The 22,755-nt window shown below is 37.1% G+C and overlaps 1 protein-coding gene across 1 annotated transcript; it reads right to left on the minus strand.

The window, feature by feature from the left end:
- Nucleotides 1–577: 577 nt before the first annotated feature.
- Nucleotides 578–21,944, minus strand: LOC106884042 (putative rRNA-processing protein EBP2). The gene is made up of 9 exons (XM_014935254.3): nt 21,792–21,944; nt 16,725–16,808; nt 11,285–11,445; nt 8,107–8,230; nt 6,686–6,775; nt 5,866–5,941; nt 4,546–4,657; nt 914–1,058; nt 578–719 (listed from the first exon to the last, which is right to left on the minus strand). Exons 1-9 carry the CDS (start codon nt 21,834–21,836, stop codon nt 633–635), a joined length of 924 nt encoding a protein of 307 aa, XP_014790740.1. The 5' UTR covers nt 21,837–21,944; the 3' UTR covers nt 578–632.
- Nucleotides 21,945–22,755: the final 811 nt, after the last annotated feature.

Below are 22,755 nucleotides of genomic sequence, written 5' to 3' on the forward strand. Positions count from 1 at the left end.
GGCTTTGGTCGGCCCGAGGCTATAGAAGAAGACACTTGCCCAAGGTGACAAGCAGTGGGACTGAACCCGGAACCATGTGGTTGGTAAGCAAGCTACTTATCACACAGCCACACCTGCGCCTATTTTATAAAATTTTTCTTTATTTCCAAAATTAATTCAAACAAAAGCAAGGATGCTTTTGCATGCTTACTCTGGCTTTGCATGGCAGCAGGTGCTGTTGCTGATGATGAAGATGAATTAAAAAAAAAAAAAAAAAAAAAAAAAAAAAAAAGGTAAAAAGTAAATTAATACTGAAACTTGATGTTTCAAATTAAATTATAAAATCATGAATTTAAACTGGTTTTATAAAATGGAAAGTGCAAAATTTAAGTTGAAACATTATCAGACTATTTTATAAACTGAAATAATGTACTGTTCTACCATTAGCACACTAGCAACATCTACATGAATATTTTGATTTAAATATGGATAGATGCAGGCAGTCTTAGGCATACTATGATCAGAGATAGGTTGGTAACATAAAGGTAAAGCAAAAAAGTTTATATAAGATTGAAAGAACTAATTAACAAGAAACAAATTCTTATGTAAAGAAAAATGTTTATTTTTAAAGCTATTTATAAACTAATTTGAAATCATTTCTTTTTATTTCGGAATTTGCTTTGATTTCTTCGGTTCTTTCCCAATCTTCGCTGCTTTTGAGTCCCTTTCTGTTTCTTGTTCTAAAAAAACAAAAAAATTTGAGAAATTTATTTTCTCTTTAAAAGACCATAAAAAAGAAGGAATGACTAAATAAACATAATACTAGAAAATGAAGCCACAACTGTATTCCACAGTAGAACAAATGAGAAAGAGGTCATCATTCTATTAGTTTAATGTAATCTATTTACATGCGTAAAGAATGAAAAATTCTAACCTGATGTTTACGAGAACTTTGATTCATCATCATACTTTCTATGGGAGAAAGTTCATCAAAACTCTTAGCATTGTTCGATTTTGACCGTTTCTTTTTACCTCCAAAACCAAAACGTTCATTTTTGCTCTGACGTTTACTGTTTGGTCTAAAAAGTAATCAGAAAGTGTTTTTTTTAAAATCAATATCTTGCCAAAATAACAAAAATAGATGAGAAATGATTACCAGAGAAATTTGTTACTAGGAAATGGGAAGCAAGTGTCACTGTCATGTAGGCAATGTCTTTCATTCCCAATCAGGAAAACATGTCTAACCATGGGGGAATTTTATCTTACATGAAAACTGGTGACAGTTGGTAGGGGGAAGGGCATCCAGCCACAGAAAACGATAAGTTCTCTCTCATCCATGCAAGCATAACAAATTGGACATTAAAATGATGATGATGATGATATAGTGTTGCATAACTTGCTTGTAAAAAGCAGCTTCGTGCTTTAGAAGACCTGTCAAGCCAAGTGAGATGGTAGTTGTGGCCAATGCTGGTGTTGTTTAACTGGCACCCATGCTAGTGGCATGTAAAAAGCACCCACTGCACTCTTGAAGTGGTTGGTGTTAGGAAGGGCATCCAGCTGTAGAAACCATGACAAATCAGATTGGAACCTAGTGCAACTTCCCAGCTTACTGGTTTTCAGTCAGACCATCTAACCCATGTGAGCATGGAAAGCGGGCATTAAATAATGATGATACACATATATACATACAGTTCTTGTTTTTCTTTTCTTTTTTTCTAAATGCTTCAAGCCTAATTGAGTTAATCTACTATGCCATAACAAGCTCAATAAGGATTGCTCATACAGCTAACTTTTCATGCCAAGGCACCTGCCTGGGATGAAGTTAGAGTTTAAGTTCCCTTCGCTCTCTCTATAAATATATATATATGTTAAATTCAAATTACGATAAACGTAAACAAACAAACGAAGTTTGCTTTTAGAAGCGTTGAGATGTCTTAGAAAGTTAAAGAAGTGATTTTAAATTCTCAATCGCAGGATAATGCTATTAATATAGCTTGAACAGGATAAACTAACCCTATTTTGCAGAAAAAAGTGTAGGTGATTAGCTAACCACTTACACTTTTTTCTGCAAAATAGGGGTAGTTTATCCTGTTCAGGAGATATATATATATATATATATATATATATGAGAGTATTGTAGTTCACTTGAAGCATTGTGGATTGTTTGTAAAATATACCTTGAATGACACAACAATGCAGAGTGGGCTATAATAACTGTTATAATTTAATTATCCGAAATATTATTATATCAGACTATAACAGTTATTATAGTCCACTCTGCATTGTTCTGCCGTTCAAGACACGTTATATTTTACATATACACACACACACACATACATATATATATATATTCCAGGGTGAAAAACTAGAGGTAGTCGATAGCTTCCGCTATCTGGGCGACCAAGTTAGTAGTGGGGGTGGGTGCGCTGAAAGTGTAGCTGCTAGAATAAGAATAGCCTGGGCAAAGTTTAGAGAGCTCTTACCCCTGCTGGCGACAAAGGGACTCTCACTCAGAGTAAAAGGCAGACTGTATGACGCATGCGTACGAACAACCATGCTACATGGCAGTGAAACATGGGCTGTAACTGCTGAGGACATACGTAAGCTCGCAAGGAATGAAGCCAGTATGCTCCGTTGGATGTGTAATGTCAATGTGAATACCCGTCAGAGTGTAAGTATCTTGAGAGAAAAGCTGAACATTAGAAGCATCAGTTGTGGCGTGCAAGAGAGACGATTGCGCTGGTATGGACATGTGGTGAGAATGGAGGAGGATAGCTGCGTGAAAAAGTGCCACACCCTAACAGTTGAGGGAACCCGTGGAAGAGGTAGGCCCAGGAAGACCTGGGCTGAGGTGGTGAGGCAAGACCTTCGTACATTGGGCCTCACCGAGGCGATGACTACGGACCGAGACCTTTGGAAATGGGCTGTGCGTGAGAAGACCCGGCAAGCCAAGTAAGATCGTTGCCAGTGCCCCTGGACTGGTTCTTGTGCGGGTGGCACATGAGATGCACCATTTTGAGCGTGGCCGTTGCCAGTACCGCCTGACTGGCTCCTGTAGGATTTTCGAGCGAGATCGTTGCCAGTGCCCCTGGACTGGCTTGTGCGGGTGGCACATAAAAGACACCATTTCGAGCGTGGCCGTTTTCGTGCGGGTGACACGTAAAAGCACCCACTACACTCTCTGAGTGGTTGGCGTTAGGAAGGGCATCCAGCTGTAGAAACTCTGCCAAATCAGACTGGAGCCTGGTGTTGCCATCCGGTTTCACCAGTCCTCAGTCAAATCGTCCAACCCATGCTAGCATGGAAAGCGGACGTTAAACGATGATGATGATGATGATGATGATATACACACATGCTATTATCACCACCATTTAATGTTTGTTTTCTATGCTGGCATGGGTTGGATGGTTTGACAGGGGCCGACAAACCAAAAGACTGTGCTTACTGAACTGACTGTCCTGAAATCTTCCAAACCCAACCTGCACCAGAGTTAAAGTAAATTGTGTCTATCTCTACCCAAATAAATGTTGGTAATAAGCAACATACATCACACCACTCTCTGCCAGTTCTACATCAACAATCTCGTGTCACAGGCATTCAGTGATGTAAAGATAGACAAAATTTGCTTCACCTTTGACATTAATTTATTTTTTGAAAAACCCTAACTGGTTTAGTTGCAATTAGGTTACAGTTTATAACCCTAAGAATTCACATGCCATCTCCAACTGGAGATAAAGCCATCATACTTCTGCTTCAAAACTCACCTTTCCTCGTTGCTTATACAATCACCTACAATAAAACTCAAATCGTTCAAACTCAATGACAGGAATAGTCCTGATGTTATCCTTCCTATTACCCTAAGTGTGTTTTAGAGCAAGCCCCCATTTTCACTAAACTTTTCAATAGTTCTTTCCTTAATATATATATCTATGGAAATACACTATCCAACAATGGTAAGCTCTCAGACTGCCAACTGCTAGCCTCACTCTCAATACCTCGAGATGATGGAAATAATCATAAATAACTTCATCATCTTCAATATATCATGCTTCTCAGTAGCCACAACCAATGAAAGGCCATTTGCTTGGTTAGCAAAGATTTAATCACTAATATGCTACAACCAATACTACTTCTCACTCTTTTCTATCACAAGTAAAATGATGGCTTCTACTCCAGTGAATATGCAAGCTACAGGTCATCTACATCCAGGTCCATACACTCATTTTCTTTTTCTCATCATCACTACTGAGTCTCATTCTTCTCCAGAGTTATAATCCTCTAGAATTCCTTCTGGTCCATAATGTTTCTACAGAAGTTCACACTAAAAATCAACTGCATTAATCTCACCACTCCACTGGAAGGACCTTCAAATGTCATACATTCAACAATCCTACACAGATTATATGAAAACCAAAACTATTAAAATTCAAAATGAAACAGCTGTATGCTTCATGGTATTATCTAATAATAGTGTGGCACTTTCTGAAATTTCAAAAACTGATTCATAATAGTCTAGTAAAATAAATAAATACAACAATTAATAATAGAAGAAAAGCAAAAAATTACTGGTTTTGAGTTTCTTTTCTATTAGAGTTGTTTCGTCGTCTTGAGGTTTTGTTAGATTTGTCTTCATCTTCTATTTTGATATCATCAAGGAAATCAAGTTTGTCCTTCTGACCTAAAATACACAAATTAAAAGACCAAGATAAAACTCAAATTACTAATACACTAACAGTTGTTTTAGTATCAAAAGCTTTATCTGTGTTTTTGTCTTCTCAAACTTTGGATCTTGGTTGCAAAAGAGCAAAAACATCTTTCTCTTTAATGTCATCTATTTTGCTCATTGGAAACATTAGATTTTGAAATATTATTCTGAAAAATTATTACGGAACAAGGATTGTTGAAATATTTTACATATTAGAATGAGTGTACACAAAGATAAACAAAATAAAACAATTACATTACAGTTTTCTTGCCATTGATATTTGAGAATGAAGGTTAAATACCGCATTACTTCTATGTACAGTTTTCTCCCCAACCAAAACAAAATTTGAATACTTATTCTAATGGCTTGGAACAGTTGTAATTACATATCTTGCTTCTTTTTATGTGAATTTTGTTAAAAGTATTTTAATTTTCCAAACTCTTCTGCTTCTGTGTCTACCCATTGACAATATAGGCATTATTCCTGCATATGTATTCTTGAATGGCTCAGCGGTTAGAACGTCGCGCTCATGATTGTGAGGTTGTGAGTTCGAATCCCGGACCGGGCTGTGTGTTGTGTTCTTGAGCAAGACACTTTATTTCATGTTGCTCCAGTTCACTCAGCTGTAGAAATGAGTTGCAATGTCACAGGTGCCAAGCTGTATCGGCCTTTGCCTTACCCTTGGATAACACTGGTGGCATGGAGAGGGGAGGCTGGTATGCATGGGCGACTGCTGGTCTTCCATAAATAACCTTGCCTGGACTTGTGCCTGGGAGGGTAACTTTCTAGGTGCAATCCCATGGTCAGTCATGACTGAAGGGGGTCTCAGTATATATATATATATATATATATATATACACACACACAGAGCATGAAATTAAATTTGAACTCAGACCCTTTCCTTATTATGCACAGAACAATTACTAAGTTCAGGAACGCAATTTTGAGATTACCTGGAAAGCTGGTCAGTGGATATCTAAAAAATGTAAGTTAGTCATATGTGTGATGTAAACACAATATTGATGAGATTCAATAGTAAATCAATGCAATATATGGAAAGAACAGATTAAGAAAATTAGATGCAGAAACATGAATGAATAATAAAAGCACACACAAAAAAAACCATTGTAAGTGTATTTAATATTAATAAATGAGTGACAAAAGAAACTTTTTACACCTACCTTTCCGATATTTCTTTACTTCTTCTAACATTTTCTTCTTTTCTTGTGCTCTTTTCTTGAGAATATCAATCTGGACCTTGAAAAGTTGTTTTCAAATAATTGGTTAGGAAGACTTGCAAATATATACACACATTAATATATGTTTACATAAACGCATATACAAACAAATCTACACTTTTTAAAGGGAGCAATGTAGGATGGTGAGATTGATGCAGTTGATATTCAGTACGAGCCTCTGTAAATCAATGTCTGCAAGAAAAACATGGGAACTCACACACACAATATGCTCCCACACTGCTTCCATCTGCTTGACATAAAATGGACAGGATAAGGCACCATATGAAACTATAACTGCATCAGTGGCAGTCTGCTGCCATTACATCACCTAACACTCCTCATCTCATTTGGCATGTTCTACAGTGATCAATCCTGAAACCAGTGTTTGGCTTGCTCCCTGGAAAGTTGAGATCCACTGTAAATAAACCCATACCATTTGCATTTCTTCCTGATATTTCTCCCAACTTTTTATCAACTCTTGAAAATTTTTATATTTTGTATTAATTTTTTACTCTATTCCATTTTATCAGGAAAGCCCAACTGCAAGGGAATAAAGACAGTAGAAACAAGTTTATGTACATTAGCAGCAGGTATGTAATGGTCACTTCCTCAAGACCTACTGGCAACTTAAGAACTATCATGCCTTGTTTGTATTAACTAAAATTTACTCATTAAAGAATAATCATTTTTGAAATCACTTTCAAATTTTTACAGTTTTCCTGAGTGGATGCTGCAGAGCTGCAGCAAATCAAATTCTACTTACCTGTTTACCAAATTTACGAGCAGCTCTTAATTTTTTAGCCTTTTCTGATTTTTCCATTCCAATTTCTTGGGCAATTAACTTCTCACGAATCTGCAAGAAAAAAACGATAAAAAATGTAAAGTTAATTTGAAATAATGTGAATGTTTCCACCAAAAGATGAAATGAGCCAATAAAAATACTTCTTTGCAGTCATTTAACTTGCTAGACTTAGTCATCAAATCTCACCTTAACATCTTGTGTAGACTGCATAATACAGTCCTTCTTATACTATGACTAGTAAAAGACAGTATGGTCTCAGCTGATTTGGAGGCTAAACAATGAAGGTAACTACAAAAAATATGAATGCCACCTGATTTACAATTTCATAGTTGATGCCACCTGCTTTGGTGTATTGCAGTTTGTTATAACTTATAATAATTTTCTAACTCAGTAACAACCCTAAGCCTGGTTTGAACATAAAAACTCTATATCGTAAACATGCTTTCAACTTCTTAATTACTGTACCTCTGTCGTGGGATAATTTTCTTTTTTGCCCAGTTATGGGCAAATTGTGGCTTGTTGGACATTCTGAATGGCACAGTAAATTATATGCAAAATACAACATTTATTGAAATTATCTTGAATTTTTTTTAGTAGTGCTGCCCACCTCATCTTAAGCCACTTCTCATGCAGCCCATTCTCAAAAAAAGCTCATCAGAGACTGAATTTAACTTTTTTTGTCAAATGTAATGCTTATTTATTCACTTTGTTTTGAATTAATCATTCATTTTCTTGTAACTTAGAGATATTGATGATGTGATTAACAGAAAATAACTGGGCCGGATATGACCATTTTAAATGCTAAAGGGTTAAAAAGCCATTCAGATGACTGGCAAAAATTCACTTACATGCTTAGGTGTGTGGCTTCTCTCTACTTTTTCTATATTGTTACTAAACTGACCTTTGCACTACATAACTAAATAGTCCCATATGCTCTCCTCCCTTACTGTGACTTAGTTCTTTGACTCTGCACTATACACTTTGCCTTATTCTATTTCTCCAGACAAGTTTCCCACAGAAGTTCTACCTACCTGTCCATTCTTCCTGGTGATGTTTATGCCCAGTATCAACATATTTATCTTACAAATCAAGGTAGATTTGCAACAGTAATATGCACTGCCCTTCCTTTACTGATCACCAAATAAAAAACTGTTCTCACACTGACAAGCAATTGCACACCTTTAGTATGCAAAGGACTAACCACAATAAGGATCAAGTTTGTAGGCAAAGCAAAGAAACTTGTTAGTTTACAATTCTTATGAGACAAGATATTTTGTGCCAGAGTATTACATAAATATTCCAAGAAGTAAGATCGGAAACCAGTCAGTGTTACTAGAAATAATACATCAACTCAATCAATTAATTAGGCAACATTTACTTACTCTCTTCATATGTAAATCAGATTTAGCCATTTCTGCAAAATAGTCATCAGGTCTTTTGGTAGGAATTCCATCCATTTGAAGCTTTGGCATCAAACTCAATACTGCTGATTGGGCTTGTTTGTAGCTAATTTTCAGAAATTAAAAGGAATACTGGCATGTTATTGTTTACATGGAATTGGAAAAGGCAAGAACTTACATTGTTCTGAAATAAAACAAGTAAACACTGGAAAGACAATATCTCTTTTAATGTTGACAGATTGACATGGTCCACACCACTCCATTATCTGGTGATAAGCATTTGACAGGGTGCCCTGTTCCCTTACCTAATGGTCAATGCGGAAGCTAGAGATTAGTGAGAGCTGTACAGGGATGTTGCAACTAAGGCAAAGGTTGGCAACATGTCTAACAATGAATTCAGTGTACAATTCACCAAAGATCAGTTCTTGGCTCACTCTTGTTTATTATAGACCTTCATGCTATAACAGAGGAATTCAAGAAGGCTGCCCCTGGGAGCTCTTCTATGCTGATGACCTTGTTCTTATAGCTGAATCACTAACTGATTTAGAGAAGAAATTCCAGGTGTGGAAGCAAGGCCTGGAATCTAAGGGCCTGTGAGTTAATTTAACAGAAACTGAAGTCCCAATAAGAAGGGAAATAGACAAATCACAAGTCTCTTCAGGGAGATGTCCCTGCTCAATATGTAAGAAGGGTGTTGGTAGGAACTCCATACATTGTATCCAGTGCAGGGTTTGGACACATGAGAAGTGTAACGGTATCACAGGAAGGTAAACAGAGAAAATAGTCTTTGTGTGTGGCGAATGTGCAGGTACAATAAGTGCTAAAAATGTGCAGAAAATAGACTTCTTTAAATGCTCAGGGGACCATTACAAGTAGTAGGTAGCTTCTGTTATCTAGGCAACCAAGTTAGCAGTGGAGGAGGAAGCTCTGAAAGTGCTTCTCACTGAGAAAATGACAAGGGACCAAAAGGTGTGGTGATTTGTTATACTTGAGAAGACGTGTAGCTAAGTAAAATTGCAGTCATTCATCTATACAGGCTTGTCCTTTACAGGTGCCAGTGCCACATGAAATGCACTTGTAACCAGTGCTGTGGAAACATACCTATGCCGGTGGCATGCAAAAAGCATCCAACACACTCTATAAATTGGTTGGCGTTAGAAAGGGCATCCAACTTTAGAAACCATGGGCAAATGGAATTGGACAACTCCCCAGCTGTCTAGCTCCTGGCAGACCATCCAACCCATGCCAGCATGGAAAATGGATGTTATATTATTATTATTAGGAAAGTATTGTAGTTTGCTTGAAGCAATGTGTATTGTTTGTAAAGAATAAAAAGTTTGGAATGGTACAACAATGCACTGTAATTTAGTTATCCATAGTCCGATATTTCAGAATAAAGCAGTGACCCCATCTAAGAATATCTAAAGAAGGAACTGTATTCAGAAATATCATCGGACTATGGATTACAACAGGTATATAGTCCATTTTTTGTATTATAGTGCATTGTTGTAACATCATAAACAACACATAACAAAAATTACCAGCGTTCTTTCATATTGTGTGTCCAAGAGAATAGATGATGAGGCACTATGAGACCATCCAACTCAAGTCAAGATATGGAATGATGATGATAAAGAATCAGAAGCTCTTCTAAAATAAATTTTGTAGAGACAAAAAGACTTGTTTCATACTACAAGGATTTTTCATCATCCTGTGCAGATAATTTTATCTTTTAAACACTAAATATATCTATGAGAAAATAAAATATAACAGTTCCAGAGTGGTTGGTTGATTATGAAAGAAATTATTTCTTCTGCAGACATTAGTGTTTGATTTTGGTAATCATCCAATCCATATATAAGTAGTAGCATACTTGTTACAATCAATTTGGGAGAACATGTATGTACATGTGCAGATTTGTATATTTTTCTTCTCATGCATATACTTGCATATCTAGACATGCTCATATATATTTAAATGATAAACTTCTGGAAAGTTCTACAGATTTTTACAGTTTTAGTGATGACTTGGATCTGTAGTCTTTGAATCAGCCTTCTCCTTTCTGGTCATGAGAAACTTAATTTCTCAAGATTGGTGTTTAGGCAGTGTGTTACATAACCCAGTGTCCCAATAATTACAGGTATAAACCTGAACTTGTAATCTGGATAGAGTAACTGCAGATTTCTTGATAGTTCAGCATAGGTATTCTCTTTTTCACTGGTCTTCAGCTTTATGTTAACATCTGCTGGGCAGCTAATTTCCACAGTTGTATGTATACATGTGTGTGTCTGTATATTTCTTTATTCTTTTACTTGTTTTATTCATTTCACTGCAGCCATGCTGGAGCAGTGTTAAAGGGTTTTTCGTAGAAGAAATCAACTCCAGGACTAATTGTTTGTCAGCCTAGTACTTATTCTATCAGTCTCTTTTGCCAAACTGCTAAGTTACAGGATCGTAAACACACCAACATCAATTGTCGAATGATAGTTGGGGGACAAACACATATACAAAGGCACGATGATGATGATGATGATGATGATGATATATATATATATATATATATATATATGATGGGCTTCTTTCAGTTTTATCTACCAAAGCCACTCACAAGGCATTGGTCAGCCCGAAATTATAGTAGAAGACACTTGCCCAAGGTGCTACTGCATGGCACCTAGGGCAAGTGTCTGAACCAGGGATCATGTGGTTGGGAAACAAGCTTCTTAACGCAGAGCCATGCTTGCACCTATATATATATATATATCTATATATTTCTTAAAAAATTTAACAAAAACACACACAGAAAATTCAAATTCCTCATCAGTCAACATTATAATTTTACTCCTTTAATGATATTGTTCACTTTTGGTGGCGCCAGTGGCAAACAGCCATTAGGAAAAGCTAACGAACATATAGGATGATGATGAAACAAACATGACAAAATAAAATATAGATATACAACACAAAAAGCTTTGCAGCCACAAATATTTACAAACACACACTGTAATTCTAGAATCTGTTTCATTGAGACAGGCAAGTCTTCTTGAGCACTTCATATCACCAATCATTCCAGTCTTTCACCCTCTCTGTGAACAGTGAAACTATTTATGAAATGTAAATTAAATCTAAAATCTTGTCAAAAAATATACCTTGTAATACTCACAAACAAAGTTCTCTCTGAAAGTCATTATTCACTGATGCATGTTCAGCGTCACCAATAACTTCTTCCAGTTGTTCTGCAGTTGTGGTCATGCTAGTGTAGTCAAGTCTTTCAACCCAGTTCAGGTTTAACCGGAAATTGTTTAGAATATTTTCCATATCATCCTATAATTAAAAAAAGCATAAACAGAACAGAGTTGTTTTACAGTTTGCAAAGTTCTTTTTAAACTTGAAAACGTATTTTTCAATTATTTTCAAAGCAAGAAGTGGGGAATTAATTTTATAGATTTTCAAAATAATTGATTATGATTATGGCTAGATTACTGAGTAGTTAATATCCTCAGCAACACAAAACCTTTGTTTATGTTCTTAAGGCACACAGAGAAATGTCTTACAACCAGTATTCATTTCACTTTGGAAAGGCTTAAAATGGATTAAAATTTATTGCTCTCTCTCTGTAACTCAGACATTGCATTAGCTTTGGTAAATGCTGCTTTCTTTCCTTTTGCTTGTCAAATAACCTCTCTTTACCCATCTATGAATCATATGTGCACACACTGTGTGTGTATGTAAAATTGTCACAATCATCATCCATGTTGGATTAATTTGGATGGTTCAACAGCGTCCAATGTGCTGCAGAACTGTATCAAGCTCTAATACCTGTTGGCATGATTTCTACAGCTGGATGCCCTTTGAGGTCTTTTCCATAGCAACAGCACTAAGAAGTCACTAAGTAACTTGCAAGACAAAGAAAAAGTTTGGGGTGTAGTAGAGAGGGTAGTGGCGTTAAGCCATTTTCCTCTTGGGAGTAGAGTTCTGTCTGTTTAACATGTATGTATGTATAGGGCAAAGAACCCCCTTCAGTCTTGAATGACCATGGGATTGCACCTAGAAAGTTACCCTCCAAGGCACAAGTCCAGGCAAGGTTGTTTATGGAAGACCAGCAGTCGCCCATGCATACCAGCCTCTCCTCTCCATGCCACCAATGTTATCTAAGGGAAAGGCAAAGGCTGATACAGCTTGGCACAAGTGATGTCACAACTCATTTCTACAGCAGAGCGAACTGAAGCAATGTAAAATAAAGTGTCTTGCTCAAGAACACAACACACAGACCAGTCCAGGAATCAAACACACAACCTCGTGATTGTAAGCCTGATGCTCTAATCACTGAGCCATGTATCATAATCATCATTGCTTTAGTGCCCACATTTCCATGCCCACATGCACCAGACAAAAGTTATTGTGGTAGATTTTCTATGGTCACACACCCTTCTTGTCTCCAACTCTCACCTGCTTCGAAGTAAGCTACTATTTCCTCAAGACCTGATATGTTTATAAGGAAGATTCACAATATCACATAATATCAAGCATGGAGACAGTAACACACACACATGCTTGTACATACATATGTGACAAGCTTCTTTCAGTTTCCAACAAAAAGCCACTCACAAAACTTTGGTTGGCTTTGGTATTTGTGCTTTAAAAAAAATTTGAAATCTACAGGGGGCGGTTTTTGTTGTCATTTCATCTGTAAATTAATCATCAGCTGGGTTTATGCCTTTGAAAATGAGCGAAGTCAAAGATCCTTTAAATGACAAACAGGTAAGGGCTGGTCACAGGAAAGGCATTCTAGAAGTAAAATAATGCCACAATAATGTATATGACCCTTGCTAACATGGAAAAAGGTTAAAAAAACAAGGCACAAATGAACAAATCAAGTTCTCCTCATATATAAAATAAAAAGGAATGTTTGTGTGTGTCCATCTATAGCAAGAAAGGCTACAGCATCTATATAAAAACTAATTCTTGTGCAAAATTTTAGGCCGAAGACAATGGAAGTGGTACCGACTCTCTATGTGCCCCCTAATAGAGCTACCCACCATTTCCCAACGTCTTGAACACAAAGCAGCTCCAAAAGAAATCAACGATCTAAGGGGGATAATTAAATATGCATTATGATATTTCTTTCATTGGAGGCTCTCTTGAGGTTGTAGATGTTTCTGTTAACTAGGTGACTAAATTAGCAATGGTAGAGGATGCCCTAAAAGTATTGTTTCTAGAATAATAATTGGGTGGAGGAAGTTCAGAGAGCTATTATCTCTATTGGCAACTAAAGGACTTTCTCTCAGAGTGAAAGGTAGACTTTATGATGCTTGTGTACGAATGGCTATACTCCATGATAGTGAGATATGGGCTCTGAATGCAGAACATATGCGTAGACTGGAGAGAAACGAAGGTGGTATGCTCCGTTGGATGTGCAATATCAGTGCTCATGTATTGAGAGAAAAGTTGGACATAAGAGGAATCAAATGTAGCATGCAAAAGAGAAGACTACATTGGTTTGGACATGTGATGTGTATGAATGAGGACAGCTGCATAAAGAAGTGCCGATCACTGAAATTGGATGGTATCCATGGAAGAAAGAGACCCAGGAAGACATGGGATCAAGTGGTAAGGACAGATCTCAGGAAGTTGGGCCTCACGGAGGAAATGACAATAAACCAAGATGTCTGGCAATATGAAGTTCTTGAGAAAACCTGCCCACATCAGTGGAACTGAGTTCCAGAAGTGCTGTGTGTCCCACCTACACTTAACAAGAAAAGTTTTCACACACTCTACCACAACAAACCAAACTACGTCTCTACATCTCTTCTCTTCTTCATATTTCTGTTTCATGTACTCTGATTACCTCCCCCTCCCCAATCTTGTCCTCTTGGCACTGTGCTACTGTATCATTGCTTCCTGCTTTCCCTTGACCTGTGTGTTCTACCCACATTCCTTGTCTAACTCTATTATTGCCATTTGCTAGTCTCCAAACTGAGTGTTCCACCCATTTGTTACAAGAAAACTTTCCCCTCACCCTACCCCCAACAAACCAATCTACATCTCTTTCTCACATTTCCTCCTTCATTCACTATGCCTAGCTCTCATTCCCCAATCCTGTCCTCACACCCCTGTTCCTCTGTATCACTGCTATCTGGTAGCCCTTCCAACTCTATATATACCTAAGTCTTTCACCGCTTACACTCTTTCACAATATCCCGTCACTTATATTATGGCATGTGAACCTCAAGGGTATGCCCTAGCACTTGCCACCATCTATATCTCTCTCTTCCTTTACTCAACCATCACATTCTAATCCTTGTTCCTTGTGAGTATGCCTGGCATTTTGCTACCATCTCTATCCTGCTGAACCCCACTCACTCTCCTTCTCCTGCATTTCCCTCAAGTTGGGTAACTGTGTATTTCCTTTGTGGTAACACACCTGTTTCTGTCTTCATTCCTGATATTTCTCTCTCTGGCCGGGTAACTCTGTACTTCTACAGCAAGTCACCTGTATTTGTCTCACTATAACCATTTCATCATCCAGCACATGATCACCTCCTCCCTTCTTAAAAGCTTTTGTCTTGCAAGTACTTGGTGACTCTGTCAGTGCAGGTGCCACTTAAAAGCACCCAGTCCACACTGTAAAGTAGTTGGTGTTCGGAAGGGCGTCCAGCTGTAAAAACGTTGCCAAAACAGACCTTGCCTGTGCTTATGCCACGTAAAATGCACCAAGTCCACTCTGCTGAGTGGCTGATGTTAAGAAGGGCATTCAACTGTAAAAATCTGCCAAAACAGACACAGTAGCCTGGTGCAGACTTCTGCCTGGCCGGCTCTTGTGGTACCGCCCCACCAATGCTAGCATGGAAGACGGACTTTAAACGACGATGATGATGTTTTTCTGAAATAAATGATTTATGGGAGATAATTAAATGTACATTATTATCTCCCTTCCATTCGTTTTATATTTATGAAATTGTAAAGTTATATATGGATGAAATTGTAGTTATACTGTAGGTTCAAGTGGAACCTCGTTTGTGAAATGAAAAAGATTCATGAAAACAATTACACAAGAATGAAAGTAAATTGTGAAGTTGCATGAGGATGAAATCGTAGTTATGATGTAGGTCTAAGTTAGCTAACTTTGGTGCCTATTTAGTCAAATGAAAAAGAAGCCCATGAAAACAATTAGACAAGGATGAAAGTAAATTCGAAGGCAAAGTTTAAAATTCAGTAAGGAATGTCATTTCAATTAATTTGACCATTCCGCAGGTAACTGTGCATTTATTTCCCGAAAATGGAACGAGGGTGGGTGAGTTGGTGGTGTGTTGGCTCCTATTTCTAGCACTTCACGTACTGTGTGTTTGACCATATGTTTTTTACAAATACAGTATATCAACACAAGAGTGCCCCTCCGAATTTGTTTCTTCATCACTTTAGGAACAATGAGATTTGTTCGGCTAAAGGCAGTGCTCCACCATGACCGCAGTCAAATGAGTGAAAAACAAGTAAAAGAATAAAAGAATATCCTTGTAATGGTGTTGGAATTTGCTGTGAAAACCATTTTTTCACTCTGATCAAAGCGGAATCGTTTGAATTTTCTGAAACTGGTCTCTTGATTTGCAGAAAATGTTTATCCGATATAATTGGAATCTATCAACTTTTTTTTGTCCAGTAAAATAAAATAATACAGCTTATTACAGTTATACACACATCTATGTCCTTATAAAGAGCAAAGTTTGTTTTCACACAACCCGACATTTATTTCTTGATGGTTCATTGTAAGATGTCAACACCACATGGCATTTAGATTACCATATGCAGACATTCGTTGGGGTGAATCATTGAACCTTTTTTTCATATTCTTGCTCAATGATTGGTAACAAAGTGTTTCTGTCATGTCATTCATTGCACTTAAAAATCATCAACAGTCAGAGCCTTGTTTGAGATCAAAGACTCAAGGACCAGTAGTTGAGACCAGTCCGGAGCACATAGGTCAAAAGAGTGATAAAGATAAGAAATGGTAATAAATTCGTACCATGAAAGGTCACAAAACCAGCTGAGGTTTCGTTTCACAGAATAGACTATGGATACTGTAGTCAACTGCATGATAAAATAGCATCAATCACTTGGCTTAGCTATTTTATGCTATATTTGCAAACCAAAACAACTAACACTCATAAAATATTTTCTGACTGGTCAATAAGAAATTTCCAAGGTAACTAAAATAATAAAACATAGTTTTATAGGGAAGGATTAGGGAGTGAGCATTATATTTGTACATATATCTTGTTATCAGGATGCAAAAATTGTTAAGTTGTTACAAGATATTTTGTGAACATGGTTTAAACATTTAGCATTTAAACTGGCCATATCTGATCCAAATATCTACTTGTTTTATCTTCAAACTGGTCAGATATGGCCTCTCACACCTACCCTACAGTGTTCCTCTTTAAATGTCATTAGTTTTCTATTGATATCATTTCAATTTTAACTACTTTTTCATGGTTGTCTTTCAGTTCAACTGATTGTCTCTTACAGACTTTCAAAATCTCAATGATTCAATAAAAGATAATTCTGATCTTTAAAATAAAATGTAATGCATAAAAAAACAGGCTTACTTTTCGATTGATGACTAACTCTCGAGGTTGAATCTCAATATTTAGACCAGGTTTCAGTAAATTATTTGCAATTGCAGTTTGTAACTGAAAATAGATAAAATAAAAATTGAAAGACATCATTTTAACATTCACTTTTCTAGGCTTGCATGAGTCAGACAGAATTTGATGAGGGAGATTATCTACAGCAAAATGCTTTTCCTATCACCATCTCTCACTTGTTTCCAAGCAAGGTAATATTTGTCCATGGCTAAAATATCACAGAATATTTGTACAGTGACACTTGTTTACAATTATCATGTGATATCAAGGTGAGGAGACAGTAACACACACTTGCACACATGTCTAAGAAATATAGGAAGGATTAGAAAATACCTAAATCAGTAGCTAACTGAAACATTAGTGACATGTATTTGTATCATCACCACTGGACATGGGTAATGCATTACTCTATGAGAAATTTGACCATATCTCCAAACAGATGAGGGCTCTACACAGACTTCCCGTAAAAGTCTAAATAAGACTCTATGTTGATATTCAAAACTGTACATGGACTCACTACTCAATACATTAGTGAATTGCTTCATGGAAAAGAGTCAATACTGTGATATAAATCAAGTGGAAATGCATTCATCATGTTACTAAGTACCGAGCTATGATGATAGGGTTTTCATATGTTGATTTTGTTGGTAGTTCATCGGTATCAGACGATGACAAAGCCTGCGTTCTAAGCAATGAGAATGCATGTGACTCTGCAGTTCAAAGTTGGAAGCACACAGATGTCAACAATTGTCACGATAGTCTGTTGTCTGAATTGAGGCAGATGCTGTCTTGTGGCAACTATCTCTTGCAGCAGCAAGACACTGTTGCTGGTCCTCCTTGAAGCCAGCTGCTGCTCAAGAGATGAGAGATCTCTATGCTGATCTGTCAGTGGCAGAAGCTTCAAGTTCACATGGATTAATGCTACTCTGTTTGAAGTTGCTTTACAGGGTGTCCTTCTACCTCAGCTTAGGCCATCCTTGATTGCTTTCTTATAGCATCAAGATAATGGCAACACTCCATTTGTAGAAAAGGAGTTGGTAGAAATTCTATAAGGTGTACTCAGTATAATCAATGGATGCATTAAAAGGTGTAGTGACATAGCTTTGCTGTGTGAGCAACCAAATTAACAGTGGGGTTGGATGTTCTGAAAGTGTAGTAGTTAGAATAAGAATGTGGTGGAGAAAATACTATTACCTCAGCTGGCAACAAAGGGCTTAACTCTCAAGATCAAGGACAGAGCATATGATACTTACAGGCAAAATATACAGCTGCATTACAGTGAGATGTGGGGTCTGGAGTGTAAAGGACAAGCAAAAGCCAGAAAATGAGACAAGCATGCTTCACTGAATGCACCATGTTAGTGTGCATGAATGACAAAATATAAATAAACAAGCTGGGTACAAGAGGAATCAGATATAGTGTGCAAGAGAGGAGACTGCACTGGTTTAGTCATATGATGCAAATGGAGGAGGACTACTGTAGAAATAAGTGTCAATTGCTCAAAGAGAATGTCACCTGTGGAAAAGGGAAACTAAAGACATGGAGGTGGTGAAAAATGATCTCAAAATGTTGCATTTGATGAAGGCGATGACAAAATTGTTGACTGGTGATACACAGTGATGCAGAAGACCCAAAATCCCACACACACATCCCTTGCCAACTGTTTTGTGCATGCACACCTACCTAATGTATTGCCCATTCTATATCCTCTTGGCACCCCACTATCTATTCTGTATTCATCTCTTCTACTCACCATGCCATGTCACTCATGTGATTTTTGTGCATATTGAATATATCCCTTTCCCAAACTTTCATCACCTATATTCCTCTTTCCTCCCAAGTCAAGATGCTTGCACTCTGGCAATCTTTACTCATACTATCTTGGACATATTACTTTGAGTATATCCTGGCCCTTATCATCATCTTATTTCTCCTCCATGCTCAACTCTACTCATATAACGGTGGGTGGTGCTGCATTTCTTCTAACTCAAACTGCCTTTTCCCCCATCCTCACCACCCTTAGCACTGACTATCTTACTAATTCCCTGACACACTTTTCACTTTCTTTCCTACTACCCCCTTCTCTAACACTGTTAGTTTCTCTCCTATCATTCTCTCTCAACAAACCTGAGTAATTCCAATAAGAACTACTTTGGACTATCTTGAACGGGTATGGCCAAACAAGACTGACTGAACACATTACTGAACCCACCACCTTATTACAATTACTACTTAGTTCTCCCTGACATTACTCTATTTCTATTACTCCTGCCCTAATATTGGTTCCCTTGTTATTCTCTCCATTAGCATCCTCTCGCAATAAATCTCTTCTATCCATCATGAAGCCAGTCCTTCACTTTGCAAGCTACAAGGTGACTAAATGATGCTGGTGCCACAAAACACCTAATACACTCTGTAAGTGATTGGTAAATCGAATCAAGCAGTGGCATTATGGGGTTGATGGTAAGACAACAGCTATCATGCTGGTGACAGAAAAAATATATCCAGTACACTCTGTAAAATGTTTAATGTTAAGAAGGGCAGCTGGCATGGTCAATCAGATTTTCTGCCAACGGATGTGTGTATGGTAAAGTGGACCAGGGATTAAAGGGTGAATGGGTTGGTGGGTAAGTTCAAGAGATTACAAAAAGAGAGTATGAGATGGCAGCTGGAGGGAATGCAGTGAGTGGGCACAGATAGAGGGAGGTGGGTATTAGGACAATATGTTGTGGGGAAAAGATTTGACTGGGATAAATTGTGTGCAGGAGGTAGGTTCATGATGGAAAGTGAGAAATTGAGGGGAGAGGAATACAATATATGGTGAGTCCATTGGGAGATGTTGAGATGGGTGGGTGGGTGTGGAAGATGGGCTGTGGAGGAGAGATTTATCAGAAGCTAGATTGTGTCAGCGGCAGGTAGGAGGGGGGCATTGATATAAAGGATATGCCTTTATGGCAATAGATACGGAAAACAAGAAAATGTCATGGAAGTGCTATTATGAGAGGCTGCTGAATGTGGAGTATGCATATGATAAAGAAAGGTTACTTCATGCTGATCCTACAAAGGAACCAGCAATTGAAGTTGACAGTTGCATGGTAGATAAAGAGATTGAGGTCATGAAGATGGGAAAAATTGCAGGTCCATGAGAGACAATTGCAGAGTTGCTCAAAATATCTGGTGAGGTATGCATGATAGTTAATCAAGTTATACTGGAAGGTATCAACCCAAATGACTGGCATAGCAGTAAACTGCTACAAAGGAGATGTTTCAGAGAGGAATTTATAGAGAAATCAAAATACTGGATCAGTTTATGAAGGCCTTGGAGAGAATCATAGCATGTCGATGAAATGTTTGGTTTTGTATTTGGGAGGTACTTAGGCTATAATTTTCCTAATGAGGCACCAAAAGGGAAAGACACAGCTAAGAGTAAACCACTGGCATTCAGTGACTGAAGACGGCGTTTGACAGGGTACCACATTCAGTAATTTGGTAGTTATTAAGGAAACTAAGTGTACACAAATGGTTTATGAGGGATGGACAAGCCATATCAGGGGCGGACCCTGGAGGAGAGGGCTGAGGGGCAAGTTCCCCCTCAAGAAAAGAAGTGCGCCCTTCTAAATAATGTTATTACACCCTTTTCTCCTGGAATTGCATTCTCTTCTGACCTAGTGCCCTCCCTTCGAGAAATTCCTGGGACCGCGCCTTCATATACAAAGATGTGGTGAATAAAGTGAGAGTCAACGATTTCAGGGAGTAGGCTTATGGATCACCAAATTCTTAAAACGTTGTAACAGTAAGTTCATATTTATGTTTTTGAAGGTGGTGGACAATAAACGACCCCATTCTTTTTTTTTTTTTTTCATAAGAATGAAGTGCATAGTGCAAAAAGAAAATTGAAAAAGTCCGTCCTGAGGCCAAGATTCAATATCAACTTCATTTATGTCTTCTGATATGTCAACAATTCTATTTCTCACAGAGCGTGCATTTAATCAACAAAAATTAGCTGCTTGTGAGTTTAAGCCGTCTCTGTCATGACAGGCTACACAAAGTTTATTATTTACATTATTTTGATTGTAGGAAGCGCCAATGAAGTTGTGCAATGTTGTATAAAGACATTTATCATTTCACCGATGAAAATTTATCATGATCCTCAGAAATTTTATGTCGAATAGTGTACACAAAATCAACAAAAGTCACTTTTCTCCTCTGCGACGTGTTATAACTATCAGTAACATCTTGCAAGGTAGGTACTTAAATACAGAGGTCCCTTAATGGTACTACTTAAATTCAGGTGTTGCGTAAAAAACATTATAAACGTATGCTGTGTGGACGTGTAATGACACCCTAACCCTCTCTTTCATATCGTTACGTAGATGCATCAAGACCTCTCTATTTAAGTAGTGCCCATGTCCAATAAGTGTCCATTGTAAAACGGCTGAGAATAATTAAAATTCGGCATTCCTTCGACAATGGTCTAACAGAGTGTCGGTGTGAGGAGACGAGAATTCTTGAAATATAGTCTTTCCTCAAACCAAATCACCCAAAGATGATTTTTATACAAAAATACCAAGAAGTTTTGGTTGATGCATAAAAAAAAGAAAGAAAAAAACACAGAGCCACGAGTAGACAACAAATCCTAATTATCGAATGACAAAATTTGGTCATTTTAATCATGAAATATAATTTTTGATCGCATAGAAATACGATTAAATAGTAATTAAACAAACCAACTTTAAGAAATGACAATCAGATTTCTCAAAATCATATTCCACCGTTTTAAGAAGGTTAAGGTGGTTCGAGTGCAATAGTTTTTATCAGAGATGTACTTAATTAATGTTTACAATATCTGAACAATATCTGTCTGGTTCTCAATTTAACATGTGTTCAGCGAAGTCGAAGTTGAACACGTGGTGTATGGATTCTGTTTTAAAATACCAAATGACAATGATACATACGTCACATCTTCTTTTGCTAGTTAATCTACAAGTCTGTGACTATAATTAAATTAATATTGGAAATACAACTCACCTCCTCATCAGAATCCGCACTATCAAAATCACTGTTGCCATCCATAGTTACAGGTAAATAGAGTAAAGTACGAATGCTCACGAAGGATAAGAAATTGACATCATTTTATTCACCATCAATGCGAAGTTTGAATATGTCGTTAGTGAAACAAAAAGTCTTGGAAATATAATAACAAAGAAAATAATTATAGCAACAATATTAAATGTGAAAAATTACTTATTATTTTTATGATATTTTATGATAACATTTTCAACTAATTGCTATTTCGTATCTTCGGATCTGAATACATTGATACACTCTGCATGGCTTCAATCCACTTTCTTTTATGTAGAAACATTAATTCTAGTTCTAATTCGATATATGTTGCTTTCTTATTTTTATTTTTATTACTTATTTCATTCATTAGACTGAGAGCATCGCCTTGAAGGGTTTAGTCAAATAAATAGACCACAGTACTTTTTTTTAAAAGCCTGGTACCTATACTTATGGATTCTTTTGTCTAACTGCAAAATTATGGAGTCGTAAACAAACCAGCACCGGTGATGGAAGACAAACACAAATACACACATGCACACAGTACTTATTTTGGATCTTTTCCTTTTAGCCGGCACATAGAAAAAATAATTTTTTGTAACTAAACACTTTCAAATTTCGTATACTGGTAGAATGTATCATTTAAAACATCATTTACTCTTGGCGTTTTAAAGGAAATTCTTCATTTTCGAAGTTATTTCGTGTTAACGTCGTCATATTTCGGTAATTTCAACCAATCAATGACGTCTATTGAGGTGATAACAATTACTGCTGTGGTTTGTCAACAAGACGTTCTGGCGGTGTAAATGTAATTTGTCACTGTTATTTCTGATATATTTACATTTGAGATACACGTGTATATAGTTTAATCAATTCAGTTATTAGTTATTTAAAAAAAAATTTCAGTTTATTTTGTTTGTGGAAGTATTGT

Source organism: Octopus bimaculoides, chromosome 14 (assembly GCF_046866305.1).
Source record: "Octopus bimaculoides isolate indiv1 chromosome 14, ASM4686630v1, whole genome shotgun sequence".
Lineage (NCBI taxonomy): Eukaryota > Metazoa > Mollusca > Cephalopoda > Octopoda > Octopodidae > Octopus > Octopus bimaculoides.